A 20,174-nucleotide genomic window follows, 5' to 3' on the forward strand; every position below is an offset into this window, starting at 1 on the left:
TAGGTAAATAGTTTGTGGTTCGGGTTAACGAATCCAGACCCGAGTATTTCAAGTAGGTTCCATATTCGGGTCGGATCCGGGTCCCGGGATAAATCTAGAAGCGGAATTTTTCTATTTTTACCAGATTGAAATTCTTTCCAGGCTTCAAAGCTGAACGAGAGCGAGAGAGAAGAAGAAAGATGACTACGATTCGGAGATTTTGCTGCAATGATCTGCTTCGTTTCACTTCGGTCAATCTCGACCACCTCACTGAAACCGTAAGAGTTTTTTTTTTTTTTTTTTGTGTGTGTATGTGAAATTTGGTGATTATGGTTGTGGAGTATTGAGATTGGGTTGGATATATATGCAGTTCAATATGTCGTTCTATATGACCTATTTGGCAAGATGGCCCGATTATTTTCATGTTGCGGAAGCCCCGGGAAATCGAATCATGGGTTACAGTGAGCACACCCCCAATCTTTGATAGTTTTTGAAAGGTTTCCTGAGATTTTAGATAGGATATTGCTAATTGATGATGCATATGCTTCACATCTGTGTGTGTGTGTGTTTCTATTGTAATTGCAGTTATGGGAAAGGTTGAGGGGCAAGGTGAGTCGTGGCATGGTCATGTAACAGCGGTAACTGTTGCTCCAGAATATCGGAGGCAGCAGCTGGCCAAGAAGCTCATGAACCTCCTTGAAGACTTCAGCGATAAGATGTAAGAGGGGCATATGTTTGTTAATGTGTTGTCATTGCGAATTGCGGTACTTTGTCTCTGTCCTCTCATTCAAGCAGATTAGACTCTTGCATTTTATTGCGGATCATTGTGTTCAGTAGGAATCTGATATAGTGTTTTGCTTTACACAACACCGACATATATTGTTTCTGATCAGGATGATCATTGCACTCCTTCTACAAGTCTTATTTGTCACTGCATTTTCACTTGTTGGATAACTTGGTTACTTCGGTGGCAATATCTACTGGGTTGTAGATACTTCTGGTGATTGTCCTATCCTGTTACTTATGAGAACTTTCTTTGGCAGCGATAAGGGTTACTTTGTTGATCTTTTTGTGAGAGCATCAAACACTCCAGCCATAAAGATGTATGAGAAGGTGATATATCTTTAACTTTCAGAATTTTACTTTTTATAAGAAAAAAAAAAGAACTTGTGAGATAGGCTGCCATGATTTTATTAATCCTTTTAATGAATTGAATGTTAAACATTTCTTCTGTAATTTTGAGAACGATGGATATCTTCTCCATCTTCTACAGCTGTTCTTTTGTCTCTGGCATTAGGATTGTAATAACATCTTGTATACCTTCACCGGTTCTGCAATATGTTTTGACCTCCATTTGTCTGAATTGCTGATGATTCCATGTGAAAGAAACCTTTTTCTTTCCATGATTTAACTTGTTTGACAACTGTAACTTCTGGTATCATTTTAGACGTTGGGGGTTTATTTGCAATTTCTTTTCAAAACTATAAAGTTGTTCAAAGATACAAAGGTTGTGCAAGTCTGCAAGACATTTCAAATACTTCATTCAGAGGTTGTTTGCAGTTGGCCATTGAATGATTTAGAGTTGGGTTCCACTTATTTGCAGAATCTATCCTTCTTTTACTATTTAGTGGGTACAAATTGAAATTTATGTCTTCAAAATGAAAAAGAAAAGTGGCCACTTTTAAGAACTCTAAAAAGAGTTCAGTTTTTGAAAACTGAATTTTTTTCTCCCTTTTACGTGTCAAGTGAAACCTTAATTCTCTGGCATTTTCATATCTTTTGAGTTGGTTAGTGAAAAGCAACCCTCCTCTGCCTCCCTCCTGGCCCAACTGAAGGACATATTTACAATATTAATACGGTCAAATATTTATTATGCAACATCTCTGTGCTTTTGCAAACGGTTTTGATATGTAGCAAATTACAGTTGATTAGTATTCAGATATAAGTGCAATTTTTTTTTGGGACAAGTTGATGCTGACTTTCCATTTCCTTTCTTTTTTCTGCCCAGCTTGGTTATATAATTTATAGACGAGTACTACGGTATTATTCAGGGGAGGAAGATGGGTTAGGTGAGTTTTCCACCTGAATTACATTGCTGAGATTTCTATATAGTTAACTGTTTTTGCACCACTTAAATGTTTTGCATTTTCCAGATATGAGGAAAGCATTATCTCGGGATGTTGAAAAGAAGTCAATCATACCCCTCAAACGACCAGTTACTCCTGATGAATTAGAGTATGACTAAAATCTGCTTTCTATGGAATTTCTGCCTAGTAAGTGTGATGATGATGCATTACTGTATGATTGTGACTTTTGAAGATCTGTAAGCTAGGCACTGTAAACTGCTTTTAGAATCACTGAATGAAGTGTGCTTGTGATGAATCTGACTCTTAAGCAGAAACTAGTGTGACTAACCTCTAGTGAGTTAACTGGATTCATACGATCACTATCTATTGCCCTTGTTATATCTCTGAGAGATTTGTTGCTTGATGTTGGTTCAAAGTTTCCAAAATCACTTTTGGGAACCTCACACAAGGCCTTCTTTTTATGCACTTGAACTTTGTTTGACATTCTAGTTTTTCTGCTACACTGGGAATAAGAATGAGATAAAATAAAGGTCTCCACATCCTTGAAGGATCTGAGTCCAAGTTATTTATATACTTTTGGCACTTTTGTAGTTGCTGCTTGTCTAACCATTCTCCAAATACATGATGAACTTGGGGATTGTTCAATTTTGTTGTAGTTTCTGGTGGTGCAATAATTAGATTAGAATAAAAAGAAAAGCTTTTTGTTTAAAGGCCTTCCGGAGAATAAGTTTTATTGGGAAGGTGGGAAATTCAAAGATCTATATATGTGCAGTTTTTTAGTTCTGTTGTGGTCTGGAAACCGAGTTCATTGTCCTTTGTCAACATCATCAAGAGCATCAAGCTTCACCAAGGCAAGAGGATTATTTGGCAGGATCAGCAACTGTAATTTTGTTATGGATCCGAAGTTGGATGAACTGATCAATAGCTCCTACCATGACGCTGATGATTCCTCATTAGAACAAATAAGATTAAATGACTACATAAAGTAGGTCTGAACTTCATTATGGTGAAATTTAAAAAATTATCAATAGTACTTCCTGAGGTTTTAGTTTATACACCTGAGTCTCCTCATGCTTTAGAACCATCACCCACTCTTTTTAGTGTCTGGCGAACCAGGATATTGACTGCTCTTATGGAATGTCCATAGGATATAGGAAGCCTCCAAGAAGGAAGTGATGACCTTCCACTTTCAGGGTCCTCTCAGAGTAAGGGTTGTCGATGAAATTTCTAAAACTGTGAAGACGGGCATTGAACCACTCTTCACCTAATGAAAGTTTGTTCATCCGTATATAGATTGGGGTGCTGCTGGTTTGGTGGGCAGCATGTATGCAGTTTGCACTACCAAGCAGTGGAGTGTGAAGGGGTTGCCTCACGTGCCTTGATCTTGATCCCAAACTAAACCAAACCATCGAAATCATAGAAACAATGATAGGGAGGTTGGCCTTGATCTCTCTTTGCCAAAATGGGTTGCCCTCCAAAACAGTCATTCCCATTTGGCTTCTTTCTTCTCTTCTGACCCTCAAAATCTTCATGTCTATATTCTCTGCTTATTCATTGTATTCTCCTTGTCTTCATTTTCCACTCTGCCCTTGAATATCTGGGATCAGAGTATCACTTACCATCACCTATTCTCATCATATTGTAGGGTGCTTGTTTTGCACACTCTTATGATCATTTAACTTTCTCTGAAGAGAATGCAGAGAAATCATAATGCCAACCCAACCATGTATATATGCTTTGCTTTTTCTCCCCTTTTGCCTTGCTTTGGTTGACACAAGCATGCGCAGTTGAAGGCAATTTCTTACTTGTAGTTCCTACTGCTCATATCTACAGGCAATTTTGTTAGTTTGATATATATTTTGTTACCCCATTTTAGCTTAAAGTCTGGCTTACAAGGGTCCTGGCCGGTTTGAATCCTGGGTAACCTTCATTTCCGTCTCGTAGTATATGTTTGTTCTTCATGTGCTAGTTAGGTTTGCATGTGAGAGAGGGTGTTAATACATGCACTTCTATACATTTTCACTTTTGGGACAAGTGGTTGTCCAACAATACCAAGTGGGATTTTTTGAATTTCCACTTAAGGCTGAAGATCAATCCACAAACTGCTTCATCAGGTCCTTGTATGCAACACTGTCTGCCATTGTTAATCTGCTTGCCCTGAGGAAGAAACCATTACTCAAACACGTTAAAGAGGCCAGCTTTCTAACAAAACAAGTCAATGTGGGTTTACCATCTGTATATGTCTGCTAACTAAATTTGTTCAAACCATTGTACATGTAATCTGATTGTCATTCAAGGTGGAGTAGGAATGTGTTAGGTCCTTTTGGAATATCTGTCTCTAGTTTCTACAATTCTGTGCTATGTTTGATGCACATCCTCATTCATAATGATTAGTGCTTCTTCTGCATTTTGCAAAAACTTAACTAGCAGTATGCTGTCTTATGAGTTTTTTATTTGGTTTGCCACAGGGTTAAGATTGTCAAAAAAGGAGGGTTCTCATTTGATATGTCAATCATCACCTTCTGTGTTTTGTGTGTCTGTTTTGTTAGCTTATGGCCTTTGCATTATTTATATTCAGGTTATGTATATAATGCAAGTCTATAAGTCCTCTAGAACATTATTTGAGGATATTTAAGGCGAATTCTTTGGACTACCCAGAAAACTTCATGTCATTTACTTTTATTCAAACTGTGGTTCAGAAGAGCATCAACTACCTAGAGAGAGAAGGGAGGGAGAGGGAGAGATGGTGACCCAACGAAGCTAATATTACATTCTGCACATACATCAAATTGCTTGCTGAAAGAGTACTTTGTTAATGTGGTGGCTAATAACTTCAGGGTCGCAGCATGTCGAATAGTAAAAACTCCTCGCTACGGTAAAAAAGCTTTGCTTAATCAAGGATTCTATGTCATCGGAAGATTTTTCTAGCACCAATTCCACCAATTGCTGCATGTATGATCCTATTTCTGGGGTTGTCATGTTGATTTTGGTTCTGCAGTTGCCATTTACCTGAGACAATAATGTAAGTACTAGCCAAATCATCAAACCAGGAATTGATAGACGCTGTTAATGAATCAAGTAACCTTGTTCTTTTGGTTTTCGCAACAACGAAGTTGATTGCAAACTTTGTTAGTTAGGCCGAAAAGCTGCTCATATTCTGGAGCAGCGGACAACAACTTTTGCCGAAGTGAAAGGCCAGCGGTTTGATTTATTGTTTCCACTAGTAACTCAGCTTCATCTTGGTACCTCTCCCCTTTCTCTTGCCACTTCAGTAGCCACTTTTCCCACTATATTTATGTATTCAACAAAGATGAAATAGAAAAATCAAAACCATGGTATTATTATTTGAATCGTTTCAGATCTCAATTAGCAATGTTTTGCTGGAATAAGAATTGAGAACTCACAGCTTGACTTAGAGATTCGGTAATGTCTTGGTGATGTAGCGCCATTGTAACCGATGAGAGTTGGCTTAGGGTTGCCAGCAAAGCCCCAACAATTCCTTGCCCTGCAGTCTTGTTTGTGGAGGACCTCCTATATCACAAAGCAAATGCAAAATGAAAAATCAATTGCATTTTCAATGTCTTTTAGGGCGTGAAACAATGCATTTGAAAATGTACTAAATTTGATTACCTTGCATTCTCATAGTCTCGCATATTGGAAAAGGTTTTGAATTCATCAATGAAAGCCTTCTTATCTTCATCGTAAGTTTCTCCCTTAAAATAAGACACAATTATATCAACTAGGCATACCGTTTTAGCCCATGCAAGTCGCTCATTAGCTCTTTCGGGTTCGAAAATGCTCGCTGCCGCAACAAAATAAGCCGTGAGGAGACTCTTTTCACTCAGTCCATAGTCTTCGAGTTTCCATTCTTTGTACCACCTGCATTGCATGCAATTATTGATTGTTCACCATAACTTAAACAACGGGTAATTAGAAACGCCGATATATTTTTGGGTTTTGTTTGGTTACTTTTGAATGTTGTCCCATTCCTTGAGATGTAATGCTTGGCAATTGTTGTAGTCTAGCTTTGCCAGCTCCAGATACACATTATTGCTAATGTAGGGCATGCTAAAAGTGAACATATAAGCAAAGGTGCAGCTGTTAGGATCAAAGTTTTCGACAAATATAAGTACATCGCGAGAATAATCAAAGACATGCTTTCTCCCTATGTGTTGTTAGGATTACATTACAGAAGTAATGTAAGAAGTTGTCCCCAAAAGATCGGACGAATGCAAGAATTCAAAATGTGGAATTATTGAATCCCAGTTTAAACAGAAAGATACCTGTAGAGAGTCTTGCCAATCCAAACATCATCTTCACCACCATATTGTTCAATGTAAAATATAGTCTCCAGTCGAGGTAAGCTCGCATACCATGGAAAATCCAGCGCGTAACCCACCTGTGTTTTCCAATATTTCTCCTCTCTTTTTAGTATCTCATTTGCAATCACAATATTTAATTGAACATATGAGGAGAGCTCGTCCTTATGATACGAGGCGAGGGACCATGCACGCTCACGCGCGCGCACACACATATATATGTATATATATATATATATATATATATATATATATATATATATTTATATATGTAATTTTTCAGCCTAATATATAGATTATTTATGCAAATTTTCAGCCAAATTAATGATCAATAAGGTATCAAACTAGATTAAATCAATGGACAAACCAAATCTGTCCAACCTGAACCGTTCATGTTCATAATTGTAAATTGCAGTTATGAATGTCTTAATAATTATTTATTTGGCTAAAAATTTGTAGAGATGATCTACTCATATATACCTAAAAACTGAACGGTTAAGATGTGATAGAAAAGTGGGTCTAATGAGCGATCCCTTAAAATGACCAAAAAAGGGATCTCTCACTAGAAGGGCCCTGTGTGTGTGTGTATAATTATTTATTTGGCTAAAAATTTGCAGAGATAATCTACTCATATATACCTAAAAACTGAACGGTTAAGATGTAAATATGTGATCGAAAATTGAGTCTAAGGAGCTGTCCCTTAAAATGACCAAAAAAAGGATCTCTTACTAGAAGGACCCTATATATATATATATATATAGAGAGAGAGAGAGAGAGAGAGAGAGAGAGAGAGAGAGAGAGAGAGAGAGAGAGAGAGAGAGAGAGAGAGAGAGAGAGAGAGAGAGAGAGAGAGAGAGAGAGAACTTTGCTCAGGTGAGGATATCTGCACCGAAGCAAAAAGGTACGGATTTGCCATTTTTTCCTACTTTCCGATCATATTTTCACATCTTAACCGTTCAATTTTTAGTTCCTAATATATAGATCATCTCTACAAAATTTCAGCCAATTTGGTGATCGTTAAGGTATCCAAAACTGCAATTTACAACAATGAAGACGAACGGTTCTGGTTCGATAGATTCGGTTCGTTCGTGTAAATTGCAGTTTTGTATACCTTAACGATCATCAATTTGGCTGAAAATGTGCAGAAGTGATCTATACATTAGGACCTAAAAACTGAACTGTTAAGATGTGAACATGAGATCGAAAAATGGCCAAAAACTAGAAATCCGTTCCATAAGCTTAGGTAAGTATATCCTTACCTGAGAAAAATCATATATATATATATATATATATATATATATATGGCCCTTCCACTAAGAGATCAAAACTGAACGATTAGGATGTGGATATGTGACCAAAAAGTGGGTCTAATGATCATAGCCAAAAAAAGAGGATCTCTTAGTAGAAGGGCCCTATATATATATATATATATATATATATATATATATATATATATATATATATATATTAGGGTCCTTGACCAAAAGCACCAAAATGAGGCAAAGTTATCCCACTTATCCCAATAAGAGATTTTTATTCTCACTTACCCAATCTAAAGCGAAATGACAATTTTGCCCTTCGTATAATTAAGAAATTGAATCCATGCCACTCTACTCTCTCTCTCTCTCTCTCTCTCTCTCTCTCTCTCCACGTTGCTGGCCGACTCTCTATCTCTCCCCTATCTGCAATCTCCACGCCTGAAGACGACCAAGAAACCCCGGTCGGAGCTACCTCGCTGGAGTCGAACTGCATCGAGAACGCAGAACTCAAACGCCGTCCGATTGATCGCTGATCCCGAGGCCCTTCTCCTCCTTTGGAAGCAACGACGAACATTTCAGCAGGTGCTCTCTCTCTCTCTTTGAGTTCAACGACGACGTCGGCGGCGTGCTTTGGGTTCCCTGCGACATAATTTCTCTCTCCTCCCTCTCTCTCTCCCCCCTCATCTCCGACTTCAAACATGGTGATAGGTTTCAATCCAGAAAGGATTGGCGAAGGTGAGGACCATGGAGTTGGGGCCGTCGTCGTTGTTGGTGGCGCCGGAGACGAGTTTGCCTGTAGAAATGTGCCGGCGTCGTTGCTTCTTGGGTGGCCAAATATATATATATATATATATATATATATATATATATATATTTTAAGTAATGGGGCTGAAGGAAAGGGGGAAAAAATTGAATGTCTATTAGGGGGCAATAGACGTCTATTGCCCTCCAATAGACGTTTTGAATTGATACAATCTCTTCATTGTTTTTCTTTAATCAAAGTTTTATTTGTCTAATTTTAGGAAGATTCGTTCTCATTTTGGTAATAGAAACGTCTATTGGGGGGCAATACATGGCTGATTGTCGTCTATTGGGGGCAATACATGACTGATAGTCGGGCAATACATGACTGATAGTCGTCTATTGGGGGGCAATAGACGTCTATTAGGGAGCAAAATACTATTGGGGCAATAGACCTCTATTTCCCCTCTATTAGGGGGCAAAAAAACATTTCCGGTGAGATTTTCAGTAAATTCCTGTGGGCGGCGACCGGAATCCAGTGACCGGTGACCGGAATCCAGCGACCGGTGACCGAAATCCGGCGAAAGTTGGCGACCGGTGACCAGACTCCGGTGGCTGGTGACTGAGCTCCGGCGAAGTCTCCTATGGTTTCTCTCTCTTCCATTCTCTCTCTCTCTAAGTTTCAAAGGGGTGAGGGTAAAATGGTATTAAAAAAAATTAAAAAAAAAAAAAAAAAAATCTTAATGGGGTATTAGGAAAGATATCCTTAGAGTGTTTTGGGTAAGAGGGAAATAAAAAAAATTAATGGGGTAAGAAGTCTCTAAAAATGGGGTAAATGGACAAAAACTCTATATATTATTTATGTAAATTTTCAGCCAAATTAATGATCGTTAAGACATTTATAACTGTAATTTATAATTGTAAGCATGAACAGTTCAGATTGCATATATTTGATTTGTCCTTTGATTTAATCTAGTTTGATACCTTAATAGTCATCTAGTTGAAAATTTACCCATATGGAGTCATAAAAATTGAACGGTTGAAATGCTCATATGTGATCAAAAAGTGGATTCCACAAAGAATACTTTAAAATTATTTATAATCCCATAGTGAAAAGGCTATATATATAGTAGACATATATACCTCTCCAGGTAAGTCCTTAATTATCATCCATTTGTCCAAAAGCTCATTAGAAGCTTGTTTCTCTCTAAGGAATTTAGTAGCAAACTCTTTAGCATCCCCAAGGATCTTCTCTTCCGGTAATGCCAACTGACTTGCCCTATATAAGTTGTATATTCCGGTCACAGCTTGGCTCGACTGTCCAGGATAGCAGAAGAACTCACTTCCTTTCTTAAAATACTCATAAACCTCTGCATGAACTCATATAATTAACTACCAAATTAATTTATGGATAAAACTTTGTCGAGAGCGTCCAGTGTCCTACACAAACTTACCAGCCGACACCTTATGCCCATGCAACCGGAGCAGTCTGAACCCCATTGATGTGTCATCGATGTCTGGAACTTCTGAGTTTCTCACCCAAGAAATTCCTTTGTCCGTCCAATACCTTCATAATTACTGGCCAAATTAAATAAATATAAAAACTAGCTAATATTTGTACAAGTAGTTTTTCGTCATTAGTTAGTGGCTTAGTGCATATACATACCTTGATACGTATCTAACACACTCCTTAATCTCCGGCTCGAAGTATCTGGACAGTCCTAACCTCTGCAAGCGATCGACAGCCCACATGCGTTCGAACAAGTCGACTGGATACACACTAGGGACTGAAAAGCAAAAGGCACGCACAGAAGTCCTTTACTTCAAAATACAGAAAAAGTGACAGTTAACGTTGAGCTTGGATGTTTGGCATGCATATGCACTGAATTAAGAACCGATCGATACCTCCTCCATTGAACTTGTGGACTATTCTTGACAGATACGACATGCAGTTTTGATCATTTGTCTGCTGCAATGCGTAGGCAGTAGACGCCGGAGAAAAGAGAAACGACCCGTCTCTGGACTGGAGTTTCAGAAGCTTTTCCCAGTCAAGACCTGCCATTCCTTCTAGGCTATAAAGCAGTGATGTGGCCACATTGTGCAGTATGTCCCTCGGTATCCTACTCCAATCGACATGCATTATTCATTGTTTCATTATGGTACATGTGCATGCATGGATAAGGCTAGTTTACATTTCAAAAACAAAATATAAATAAATAAAACTGAAAGTTCAAACCTACTTTGAGAGTTTCAGGTTTCTGCAGGCATAGATCTCATGCAACACAGGAGACTCGTCAGGAACTTCAAGGTTTAAGCTCCGAGCTATTTCCAGGACAGAAGGGAATGCAACTTCAAACCCTATAGGCATGTGCTCACTATTCTCGTCTTCAATTTTGTCTAGGTTTTCCCTGAAAAACCTCATTCCTGATCGTAGAAGAGTAGTAATTAACCAATTATTTCTTTTAATTTCGTCACGAATAAAAAATTGAGAGGGCGAATAACACAGCAATTAGCTGCCTCACCTTTGTCGCATTTATCCGGGTGGAGACTCCACGATTTCAACGCAACAACACAGGCTAGGGTGCTGATGATTCGATCGTGGGCAGAGAAGACGTCCTTGTAGCCCCAAGAGCCATCTTCAAGCTGGTTGTTGGCAATCCATTCGAGGCTGGAAGGGAAATGAGGCGAACAAGTTCCATTGACGTCTTCGACCAAAGCAACCCATGCTGTATCGTACGCTGATATGCTGATCTCCCCATCCTCCATAGAAGACAGCATGGACTTGACGGAGTCCACAAGTTCCTTGATGATCTGGGTCGATGCAGAGTTGTCATCCTATAAGTTTCAACTTTCAATTAATTATTGGATCAAGAACTGCATATCTAGGTTAAATTTAAAGAAAATTGAGCACCTTGGTAGGAGGAGTTTCTTCATTTTGTTGTGTATCATCTTTCACAATCTTATGCAACAAGGGTGCATAATCTGTACAAAGAATGAAGCATGTAATTTTGCTACATAATGGTAAAAAGTAAAAAAGTAAAAAAAAAAAAATTCTTCAAATGTTTGTTTTTTGAAAAGATAAAGGAAAAGATGGAATACTTACCTCGAGTGCGAGGTTTAGAAACCGCACTGCATATTAGGGGAAGAACCCTTTTGTCTTCATCCCCGAAAAACCAAAAACCTGTGAATAATGGTAAATGAAGAATGAACTTGCAAAAGATAAATTATGAAAAGAGAGGTAGGCAGGTAACTATGACAGATTACGTTAATTGAATGATCGAGGAAAGAAATAATAAGAAGGTACTGACCTGCATGTAAATGTCTAGGTTGATTATGGGTGAAGAAAGAAGAGGAGGACGGTGATGGTAGAGAATTTAGGACAGAGAGAACGAGGTGGTGAGCGGAAGAAGGCATGTTTTACGGTTTAGCTGATGATGATGATGATGAGCGGAAGCAGGATAGGGTTTAGGCTGGGTGTCTTAGCTAGAGTCTAAACGAAGAGAAATGAGAGATAACATTCTTGGCATTTTGGTTTGCTGCTTTGGATCCTCATTTTTTATTTTTCGATGATAGATGCGCATTTGGTTTGCCGCTTTGCTTTTCGTTGATTCTTATACTAATGGTATCCCTAGCCACTTGCTTAGGAGCTCAATTAATTTTAGGGTAATTCGTTGCCAATATTCCATGAGTACTTCGTCTTAGGTTTCTTATTGTTTTTGTCTTATATCTACGAGTAGGTAGCTAGCCCGCGCTTTACTGCAGGTGAGTGAAGGCCCATTTCGCTACCATTTTCCTTTTCTTATTCCACTACCGGGTCCTTGAGATGACCTTAATTTTCTTTTTTCTAACATTAATGGATTTTCGTTTCTAATTCTTGTGAAATTGAAACTGCCTTAGAATTTGAAAGGGTACATGGAGAGCTATATATTGCTAGTAAATACTTAATCAAACACAAATGAAAAATGGAAGATGTGTCATTTTGCTTCCACTCATTTATAGAGAGCAATTTTGTATGATTTTGATATTTAACAGGTTTAAACAAAAAGCTATCAAATAATTAGTAAATAGATAGATCAAATTCATCTCTTGAAATTTTTACAATAGTTAAGGTAGGCTGCTCAACTCTCTCTCTCTCTCTCTCAAAACAACAGTTAAGTTAGGCTGCTCAATTTTTACAACAGTTAGAGTCCTTATCAACGGTAAAGTCATAAAAATGGCTTCCTACCGTAAAGCTGCAAAGGTGCTATCTCAGCTTCAGCCCCGATTATCCTAACCTGCAGGATTAACCCCTACACTGTTTGAATAGTGTACCGGGTTGTCACACAACAAACCCGATAAGTTTTTGCAAACCTGTATGAGTAACTCAAACCACACACAACTCATGCCAATCACGAGAATAACTCACACGAATCACGTTTAAATCAATAAACAAATCACGAGATAAACTCACACAAATCACGATAAACTCACACAAATCATGTTTAAATCAATAAACAAATCACGGGATAAACCCATACAAATCATGTTTAAATCAATAAACAAATCACGGGATAAACCCACACAAATCACGAGATAAACTCACACGATTCACGTTTCAATCAAGAAACAAAGCACGGGATAAACCCACACAAATCATGTTTAAATCAATAAACAAATCATGGGATAAACCCACACAAATCATAGAAAGCAACTCACACCTTGATTTCTATCAGTAAAACATAGAAAACAACTCACACCTTGAATTCTATCAAATGTACCATAATTGTACCATAGAAAGCAACTCACACCTTGATTTCTATTAGTAAAACATAGAAAACAACTCACACCTTGAATTCTATCAAATCGTTAATAAGGAAAACAACTTGCACCTTGTCCCCTTAAAAACCATTAATAAGGAAGTAACTCACACCTTGTTCCCTAAAAATACGTAATGTCATGAGTTATCAATAACCAATTCCCGTTACCCCATGAATTACCTATATGGCAGACAGATTAGAGCTCTAACTGAAAACGTAACCACTCGTCCAGCCAGAGACGTGATTACCTGATATTCTGCCCAAGGTCATAGACCTTCGATCCTCGGGCCGCACTGTCCCTTGGAGCAAAACATTAAAGGAGTTGTACTGGACCCAAAATGTTACACAAATCTCAACGCTTTTGAAAACAATCGAAATCAACATTTCCATAATCATTGTTTTCCGAAAAAGCCATAACACAAAACAATAAAAAGCATCAATTCATGCCTATTGTTTTCAAACACAAATCTCAACGCTTTTCTCAAATCTCAACGCTTTTCAAAACAAATCGAAATCAATCATTTCCACAATCATTTGTTTTCCAAAAGCCACAACCCAAAACAATAAAAAGCATCATTTCATGCATATTGTTTTCATAAAACCACAAACCACCAAAACATATATATTTCACGTAAATATATATCTATATGTAGTCATCCGCTCAGGAATGCCTACTAATACCAACTATAGTTTGCAGTTACTAAATAACTCTAAAAATGATATGGTAAGCCTATTCGTGAATGAACTTCGTGAGATTACTCACCTCGAAACTCCTGCTGCGTCTTCTATACAGAACCGAACTAACACTCTCACCAACAACTTATCCAATTCACCTTTTAGAAGCACCTATTCACCAATGATCTCAAATCAGTAATGATTCACATTTGATTTAAGTTCGAAACCCCTGTTTTGAACTAAAATCCCCTAAGTGGCGCCAATCGAGGCAAAACCACATCCGAGACCTCCCAAAGTCCCTGGAATACGTCCACGATCGATGTGACCAAACCACAAGTCGATCGGACGCTCGAATCCTCACGGATAGAATAAATCGATCGGTATGAAACTACAAAAATCATAACAATTCCATACGAACTCCAAAATTTGCATATTATATATCGAAACGCTCGTATCAACGAGTAGAACATATATAATACCAAAAAAAGTTCCTTAAGTTGCCGGAACACCGCCAGAACGCCGCCACAGACGGTGGCGCACCGCCGCTGGCCAAAACTCAATATTTCACAAAACTCCCAACATAAAAAAGATTCATCTAAGCATGCTTGTGAACTTTCATAACCAGCTTGAAGTCAGAAAACAAGCATAAAGGGTCGAAAACTACCTCACAAGCCGTGAACAGTAATCCAATCTGAGTTGAACCAAGTTTTATGTGAATCGATCCAAACAACCACCAAGGATCGATCAAGGAGCCTCCTCTGAACTCAACCAAGGAAACTTGAAGCCTCACCGACGTCGGAGATTGGAGAACCAATCGGGTCCGAAAACACTCAACTACGTCGCCTTCTACCGCCGCCACCTCCGAGAATCGGTGCTAGAGGACACCACAGGGACGACCAGATGGAGGAGACGATCCTATCTGGAAAGTTTCGTCGCCGGAGACGGCCACAGTTCGCCGGAAAAGCCGGGTTGGGTCGGCCGGGTCTGGGTCGTGGCAGTCAGATATTTTCGTTTTTGAAGGTACAGCCGAGAGAGAAGAGAGAGGAAGTGAGTTTCCGGAAATGGAAACCAAATGAAAATAGTAAGTTTCCAACTTGGAAAACTTCTATTTATACCAAAATGGAAATTCCTTCCAATGGCTATAACTTTCTCATACAAACTCCGATTGACGCGAACCACATGTCCATGAACTCGTATCGACGCGCTCTACGACTTTCGTGAAGGAAGTTTTTGGAGAATCCCAATGAATAAAAAGTCAACCTTTGGCAACCCCCCTAAAACCATATTCTTCAATTAATTATTCGCTCGAAACACTTCTGCTCCATCCACGAGCCACGAAACCCTCCAATAACCATAAAATTAATTCCGGAAAATTCTCAGAAAATAATTACGAATTTTCGGGGCATCACATCTAGCATGCCATTTGCGACTCTAAAGCATATGTTCTTTGAAAATTGAGATCAAATTTAGATTAATACATAAAAACGAGTTGGTGGGAAATAAATCAATCTTCTAAAAGTCAAACTTCTAATTAAAGTGATTGCAATATGCCTTATTGTCCCAAGTCTAGCATACCACGTGCGACTCTAAAGCATATGTTCTTTAATTGAAAATTGAGATTAAATTTGGATTAATACACAAAAACGAGTTGATGGGAAACAAATCAAACTTCTAAAGTCAAACTTCTAAAGTGGTTGCAATATGCCTTATTGTCCCAAGTCTAGTAATTGGCTCATGCCTGACGCAATCGGAAGTAACCCATGTCAAATGTCATTTTTATTAAATCTGATATGATAAATTGCTCTTAATACATAGCATGATAGTGCTTATATAGGCATCCAAGTCATAATCATATCTAACAAGAAATCCTAAAGTAGGGGTCATCTAACCCAGCCCTACCCTATTTTTATATTTAGTTTTGTCTTATATGCTGCGTCACAAACTTGTTTGGTTAGTTTACACGAGGGTTCTATGTCCCTTGTTTCATGATCTTGTTACATTGATGAGAAAGACTTTTGTCTATTTTTTCCTCTCTTGCATAGTTGCGTCATAGTTTTATTTTTCTATAATTCATCAAGTAATTTTGAATGCATTTTCTCTTTATTTTTTTTCTTTGAACACTTTTATAAACAAAGAAAATGAGTATTTTGGAATGAGAACTAAAATGGAAACAAATAATAGAAATCCTATAAATGTGTTTCTATTATTGTAAATCTCTAGAGAAGGAAAAAAATATAATTTTTCTTATTAATTTGTTGTCTGTAACAGTTTTTTTATATAAGGATATATATGTCATTTGATAATTAAAAAATAAGGGAGGTCTAGTGAGTAAATTAAGAGGTCCCAATAGAAACACGTGTTCTAAAAGAGTATGTGATTATTATTTTTAAAGGAAAATGGAGTATGAATATCGCCTCTCTTAATTAATGTATTGCAGGTTAAGTAAAAAACAAAAAACAAAAAGCAAAAAAAAAAAAAAAAACAAAAAACAAAAACAAAAACAAAAAACAAAACTATACTATGTGTAATACCCAAGAAATTCGTTATTAATTCCTAATGGTGTTCGGGAGTTAATAAAGTGTTCGTTAGTAGGATTTTCTGGTTCGAGGATGGAGCGGAAGTGTTTTGAACTTTTATTCGCTCGAAATGTTTTGATTCAAGAGTTGACTTTTGTACATTTCGATTTTGTGAAAACTTCCTTCACAAAAGTCGTAGAGTGTGTCGATACGAGTTCGGGGACATGTGGAACGTTGAAATCGAAGTTCATATGAAGAAGTTATGGCCATTGGAAAAAGTTTCCATTTTGGTTAAATAGGAAAAATTCCGAAAAAAATATCAGAGTTTCCATTTTGGGAAACTTTTCTCTCTCCTTTCTCTCGACCCCAGTTTCGCCCTCTCCCTTCGCCGGCCGATTTCTTCACCGTCCGGCCAACAATTGATGAGATTCTTGAGGTTTTCTCGCGTTGCTCTCCTCTAGAGGTCTGTGGAAGCAATCGAGCGTGGGTTGAGGCGTAGCTCGAGTTACAACGCCGAGAAGAGGCAGAGACGAAGCCGGAATCGCCTCCAGTCGCCGGCCTTCGTTCTCCCAGCTCCGGCCACCTTTGGCCGTGGTTCCAAAAGAGATTTTGCACTTCAAGGGACGTAGATCATTTTCCCCAAGGTGGGTTGCATCGATTTGAGTTGTGGTGATCGATTTTGCATGATTGGGAAATTAGGGTTCATCCGATCTGGAAATTTTGTGAGGTAAAATTATACTTATTGGCTTATAATCTGACCTTGGTGTAGTTATGAAAGTTGTAATTGGAGTCGAGATGAAGAACTTTCATGTTGTGAGTTTTGTCAAATTTTGACTTTGGGTGGGCCTGGAATCTCTCTATTTGACTTTGGGTGGGCTTGGTTTGTGTGGGGACTGTGGTGGTGTTTTCCGGCCACCCTAGGAACAGTTTATGTTCCTCTTTTTAATCTACACATCAATACGATCATTTCGATATATAGTTTGTAATTTTTTGGAAATCGTATGAGCAAGTTATGAATTTTCAAAGTTTTAGGGTTTTCGGTTCGATCGATGTTCGATCCGTGAGGATCCAGCCGTCTGATTGACTTGTAGTTTTGTTATATTGACCGTAGAAGTGTTCCAGAGGCTTTAGGTGGTTTTGGATGACGATCCGACAGTTGGATCGTCGTATAATTGTGTTTTATGAATTGTGTTGTATTGAATGTGACCTTGATGTGAGTAGGTGATTGATGGAATTGTGTGAACGGGGTATGGATGATTTTGTGCTTGTCTTGGTTTGTGTGAAGACATAGCAGGATTTGGAGGTGAGTAAATCTCACGTGGTTCAATTACGAACCGAGTTATTTAATTGTCGGAATTGATTGATAATTGTAAATTGTTTTCGAAAATAAAGATTTGTTTGAAATAATATGAACTCGATCGACTACGGTTCATAGGGCTACGACTCACAGGTAAGAAAATGAATTTAAGTATAAAATGAATTTCTTGGTTTTAATACGTATGAACTATAGTTGGTATTAGTGGTTATTCCTGCGTGAATGACAACGTGTGTGTGTGTGTGTGTGTACACGGGAGGGTTCGAAAGAGGACGTCCGCGAGTTTCTAAAACTGCGGATGAATTCTTCTCAGCCGTTGATTTGTTTAAATGAAAAGCAACGGCCAGATGAGGAAGCTTCCAATAACAATCGCATCAAATGGATCTGGTAAGGCAACCCGACTCCTCAATCTCACCCTCAACGACAGAATCAGAGTCACCATCTCCAGTTCTCTACCCAAATCCATGTCTTCCCACCATTGATGTTTGAAACTTGCCTCAAGTTGCACAATTGTCATAACCAAAGCTTCGTTCCTTTTCTTTCTCTCACAAAAATTGCAGTCCTCCGATGGTATCAACCTCCCTTGGAGTTTTCGCCCCCAAAATTGGGGACTTGGAAGTACATATAGTCATCTAGAGTTTTTCTCGAGTATGGGTTCCCTCTTTTTTGATACTTTTGATTTCCAATTACAAAATTTGTGTTTTTTTTTTTTAATATTTTGATACAAAATACCAGAATTGAGATTTTTCCTTTCAATAACTAGTTAGCGCATCAATCCGTTGATGTACAAAACAAGACTGATCATGGTTTCAATTGTGAATGGTTAGTTGGATACTCAGAAGATTCTTGGAACAATGGAATTTTGTACATGATCAGTCTTGTTTTGTTTTAAAATGCCAGGCTTAGTTATGAACTGATGTGGTTCATTTTTGTTTGTGTAATGGTTCCAGAAAATATGATGCCAGGCTTACTTATGAACTGATGCTCTCTGTGATCATGTTTCATTTTGTTTGTGTAATGGTTCCAGAAAATATGATGTTTCATTTTGTTATGAATTGATGTGGACTGATCATGGTTTTCGTTTTGTTGTCTGGCAATTGAGTTTGTTTGCATTTAACCATCGTGTCAATGTAGATGCAAAAGTTCAAAGTCAATAATTTGTTATGAATTGATGTGGACTGATCATGTCTTCACAATAGATTTTTGTAGTGGAGATTTGCTTATCATCCATTAGGCAGTTTGATGCATTCTAAAATTCTTTTTCATGTGAACCAAGTGCTCAATATAGCTATCAATTGGCCTTGTTATCCAGTAATAGGAACTACTTTGTAAACATCCATCTCTCTAATGGAAGAGGGAGTTGATGTTGTAGCAGCGCAAGAGAAAGCCATGCTTAACGAATGTGAAGCATTGCTGGATTCAGCAGCAATTATGCTGGTACAATAATGTGGCCCTAAGTTTTAACAAATAGTAAACTTTTCTTTAGTAACACAGCAACTAAATATTTCAGCCTCTGGCTTCTGTCAAATCTACATTCTCTTCTGTGCTTAGTAGTGCCTTGTGTTCTCCAAGTTATTTTGTGTCCTAGTTCTTATGAAATAACTGGCTTCTGTTAACTTCTGATTCTTCATCAAAGCAGGTAGAGGAATACAGCCTTAAGACACAACTCATATAAATGAAACAAGATTTGGGAACTGTCAGCAGCCAATTCTGGCAATCAAGACAGCTTCTTGACCTTGACTAGCCTCTAAGCTAATTATACAAGCTTTTCCAATTCCAAAGGGATGCATACTCGGGTAGAGATATAAGTGTCTCCTTGTTTCTCTGTGAATGTAAATTGAGTTTTTAGCCTCAGAATGTCAACATGTTGTATTCCATTCTTTTCTTCTTCTTTTCTGAGCAAAGAGACATCGGCTCCATGCTTTCCACGGGTAGCTTTTTGCATTACACAAACGAAAAGAAAATGCAAAGGAAGCAAAGTACTTGATGTCAATGTAGATGCAAAAGTTCAAAGGAAATGAAATAGAAAATATATGTAACCATCATGGTTTTCGTTCTGTTGTCTTGCATTTGACTGATTTGAGGTTTTTTGCATTTAACCATCATGTCAATGTAGATGCAAAAGTTCAAAGTCAATAATTTGTTATGAATTGATCATGTTTCATTTTGTTTGTGTAATGGTTCTAGAAAATATGTTTCATTTTGTGTAATGGTTCCAGAAAATGAATAAGGAACTATGGGATCAAAAGTGCAATTCTGCAGCTGTATGCAATTTGGGACTAAAACAGCCTTGTTTGTTAATAAATGTCTGCTGCCAGTGGTGCATGCTGATACCAGAAATAACAAATTGCAGGAAAACAACAACTACAAGTCCACAACCAAGAAAGCTAACCTTTCTCCAGAATTGCACAAGCAAAGCTCTGTGTTCTTAAAAAATGCACAAAACAACAACCACAACCAAGAAAACAAAATGCAACCAAATTAAAG

The 20,174-nt window shown here is 38.0% G+C and overlaps 2 protein-coding genes across 3 annotated transcripts; one reads left to right on the top strand and one right to left on the bottom strand.

The window, feature by feature from the left end:
- Positions 1–100: 100 nt before the first annotated feature.
- LOC112168945 (N-terminal acetyltransferase B complex catalytic subunit NAA20) lies at positions 101–4,552 on the top strand. Of its 2 annotated transcripts, XM_024305879.2 has the most exons (7): positions 101–257; positions 350–440; positions 565–697; positions 1,023–1,092; positions 1,988–2,048; positions 2,133–2,252; positions 4,535–4,552. In XM_024305879.2, the coding sequence occupies exons 1-6, from the start codon at positions 180–182 to the stop codon at positions 2,222–2,224; spliced, it is 525 nt and encodes a 174-aa protein (XP_024161647.1). In that variant the 5' UTR covers positions 101–179; the 3' UTR covers positions 2,225–2,252; positions 4,535–4,552. The 2 variants fall into 2 exon arrangements, with proteins under 2 accessions (XP_024161647.1, XP_024161646.1); XM_024305878.2 differs by lacking the exon at positions 4,535–4,552 and having other exon boundaries at positions 2,133–2,447.
- Positions 4,553–4,765: 213 nt separating this feature from the next.
- LOC112168942 ((-)-kolavenyl diphosphate synthase TPS28, chloroplastic) lies at positions 4,766–11,978 on the bottom strand. Its single transcript, XM_040507591.1, has 15 exons — positions 11,694–11,978; positions 11,489–11,566; positions 11,297–11,367; positions 10,908–11,220; positions 10,626–10,809; positions 10,291–10,505; positions 10,052–10,172; positions 9,840–9,952; positions 9,529–9,755; positions 6,350–6,465; positions 6,036–6,134; positions 5,697–5,945; positions 5,471–5,597; positions 5,150–5,353; positions 4,766–5,075 (listed from the first exon to the last, which is right to left on the bottom strand). Exons 1-15 carry the CDS (start codon positions 11,797–11,799, stop codon positions 4,851–4,853), a joined length of 2,448 nt encoding a protein of 815 aa, XP_040363525.1. The 5' UTR covers positions 11,800–11,978; the 3' UTR covers positions 4,766–4,850.
- Positions 11,979–20,174: the final 8,196 nt, after the last annotated feature.

The sequence above is a fragment of the Rosa chinensis genome, chromosome 6 (genome assembly GCF_002994745.2).
Source record: "Rosa chinensis cultivar Old Blush chromosome 6, RchiOBHm-V2, whole genome shotgun sequence".
Taxonomy (NCBI): domain Eukaryota; kingdom Viridiplantae; phylum Streptophyta; class Magnoliopsida; order Rosales; family Rosaceae; genus Rosa; species Rosa chinensis.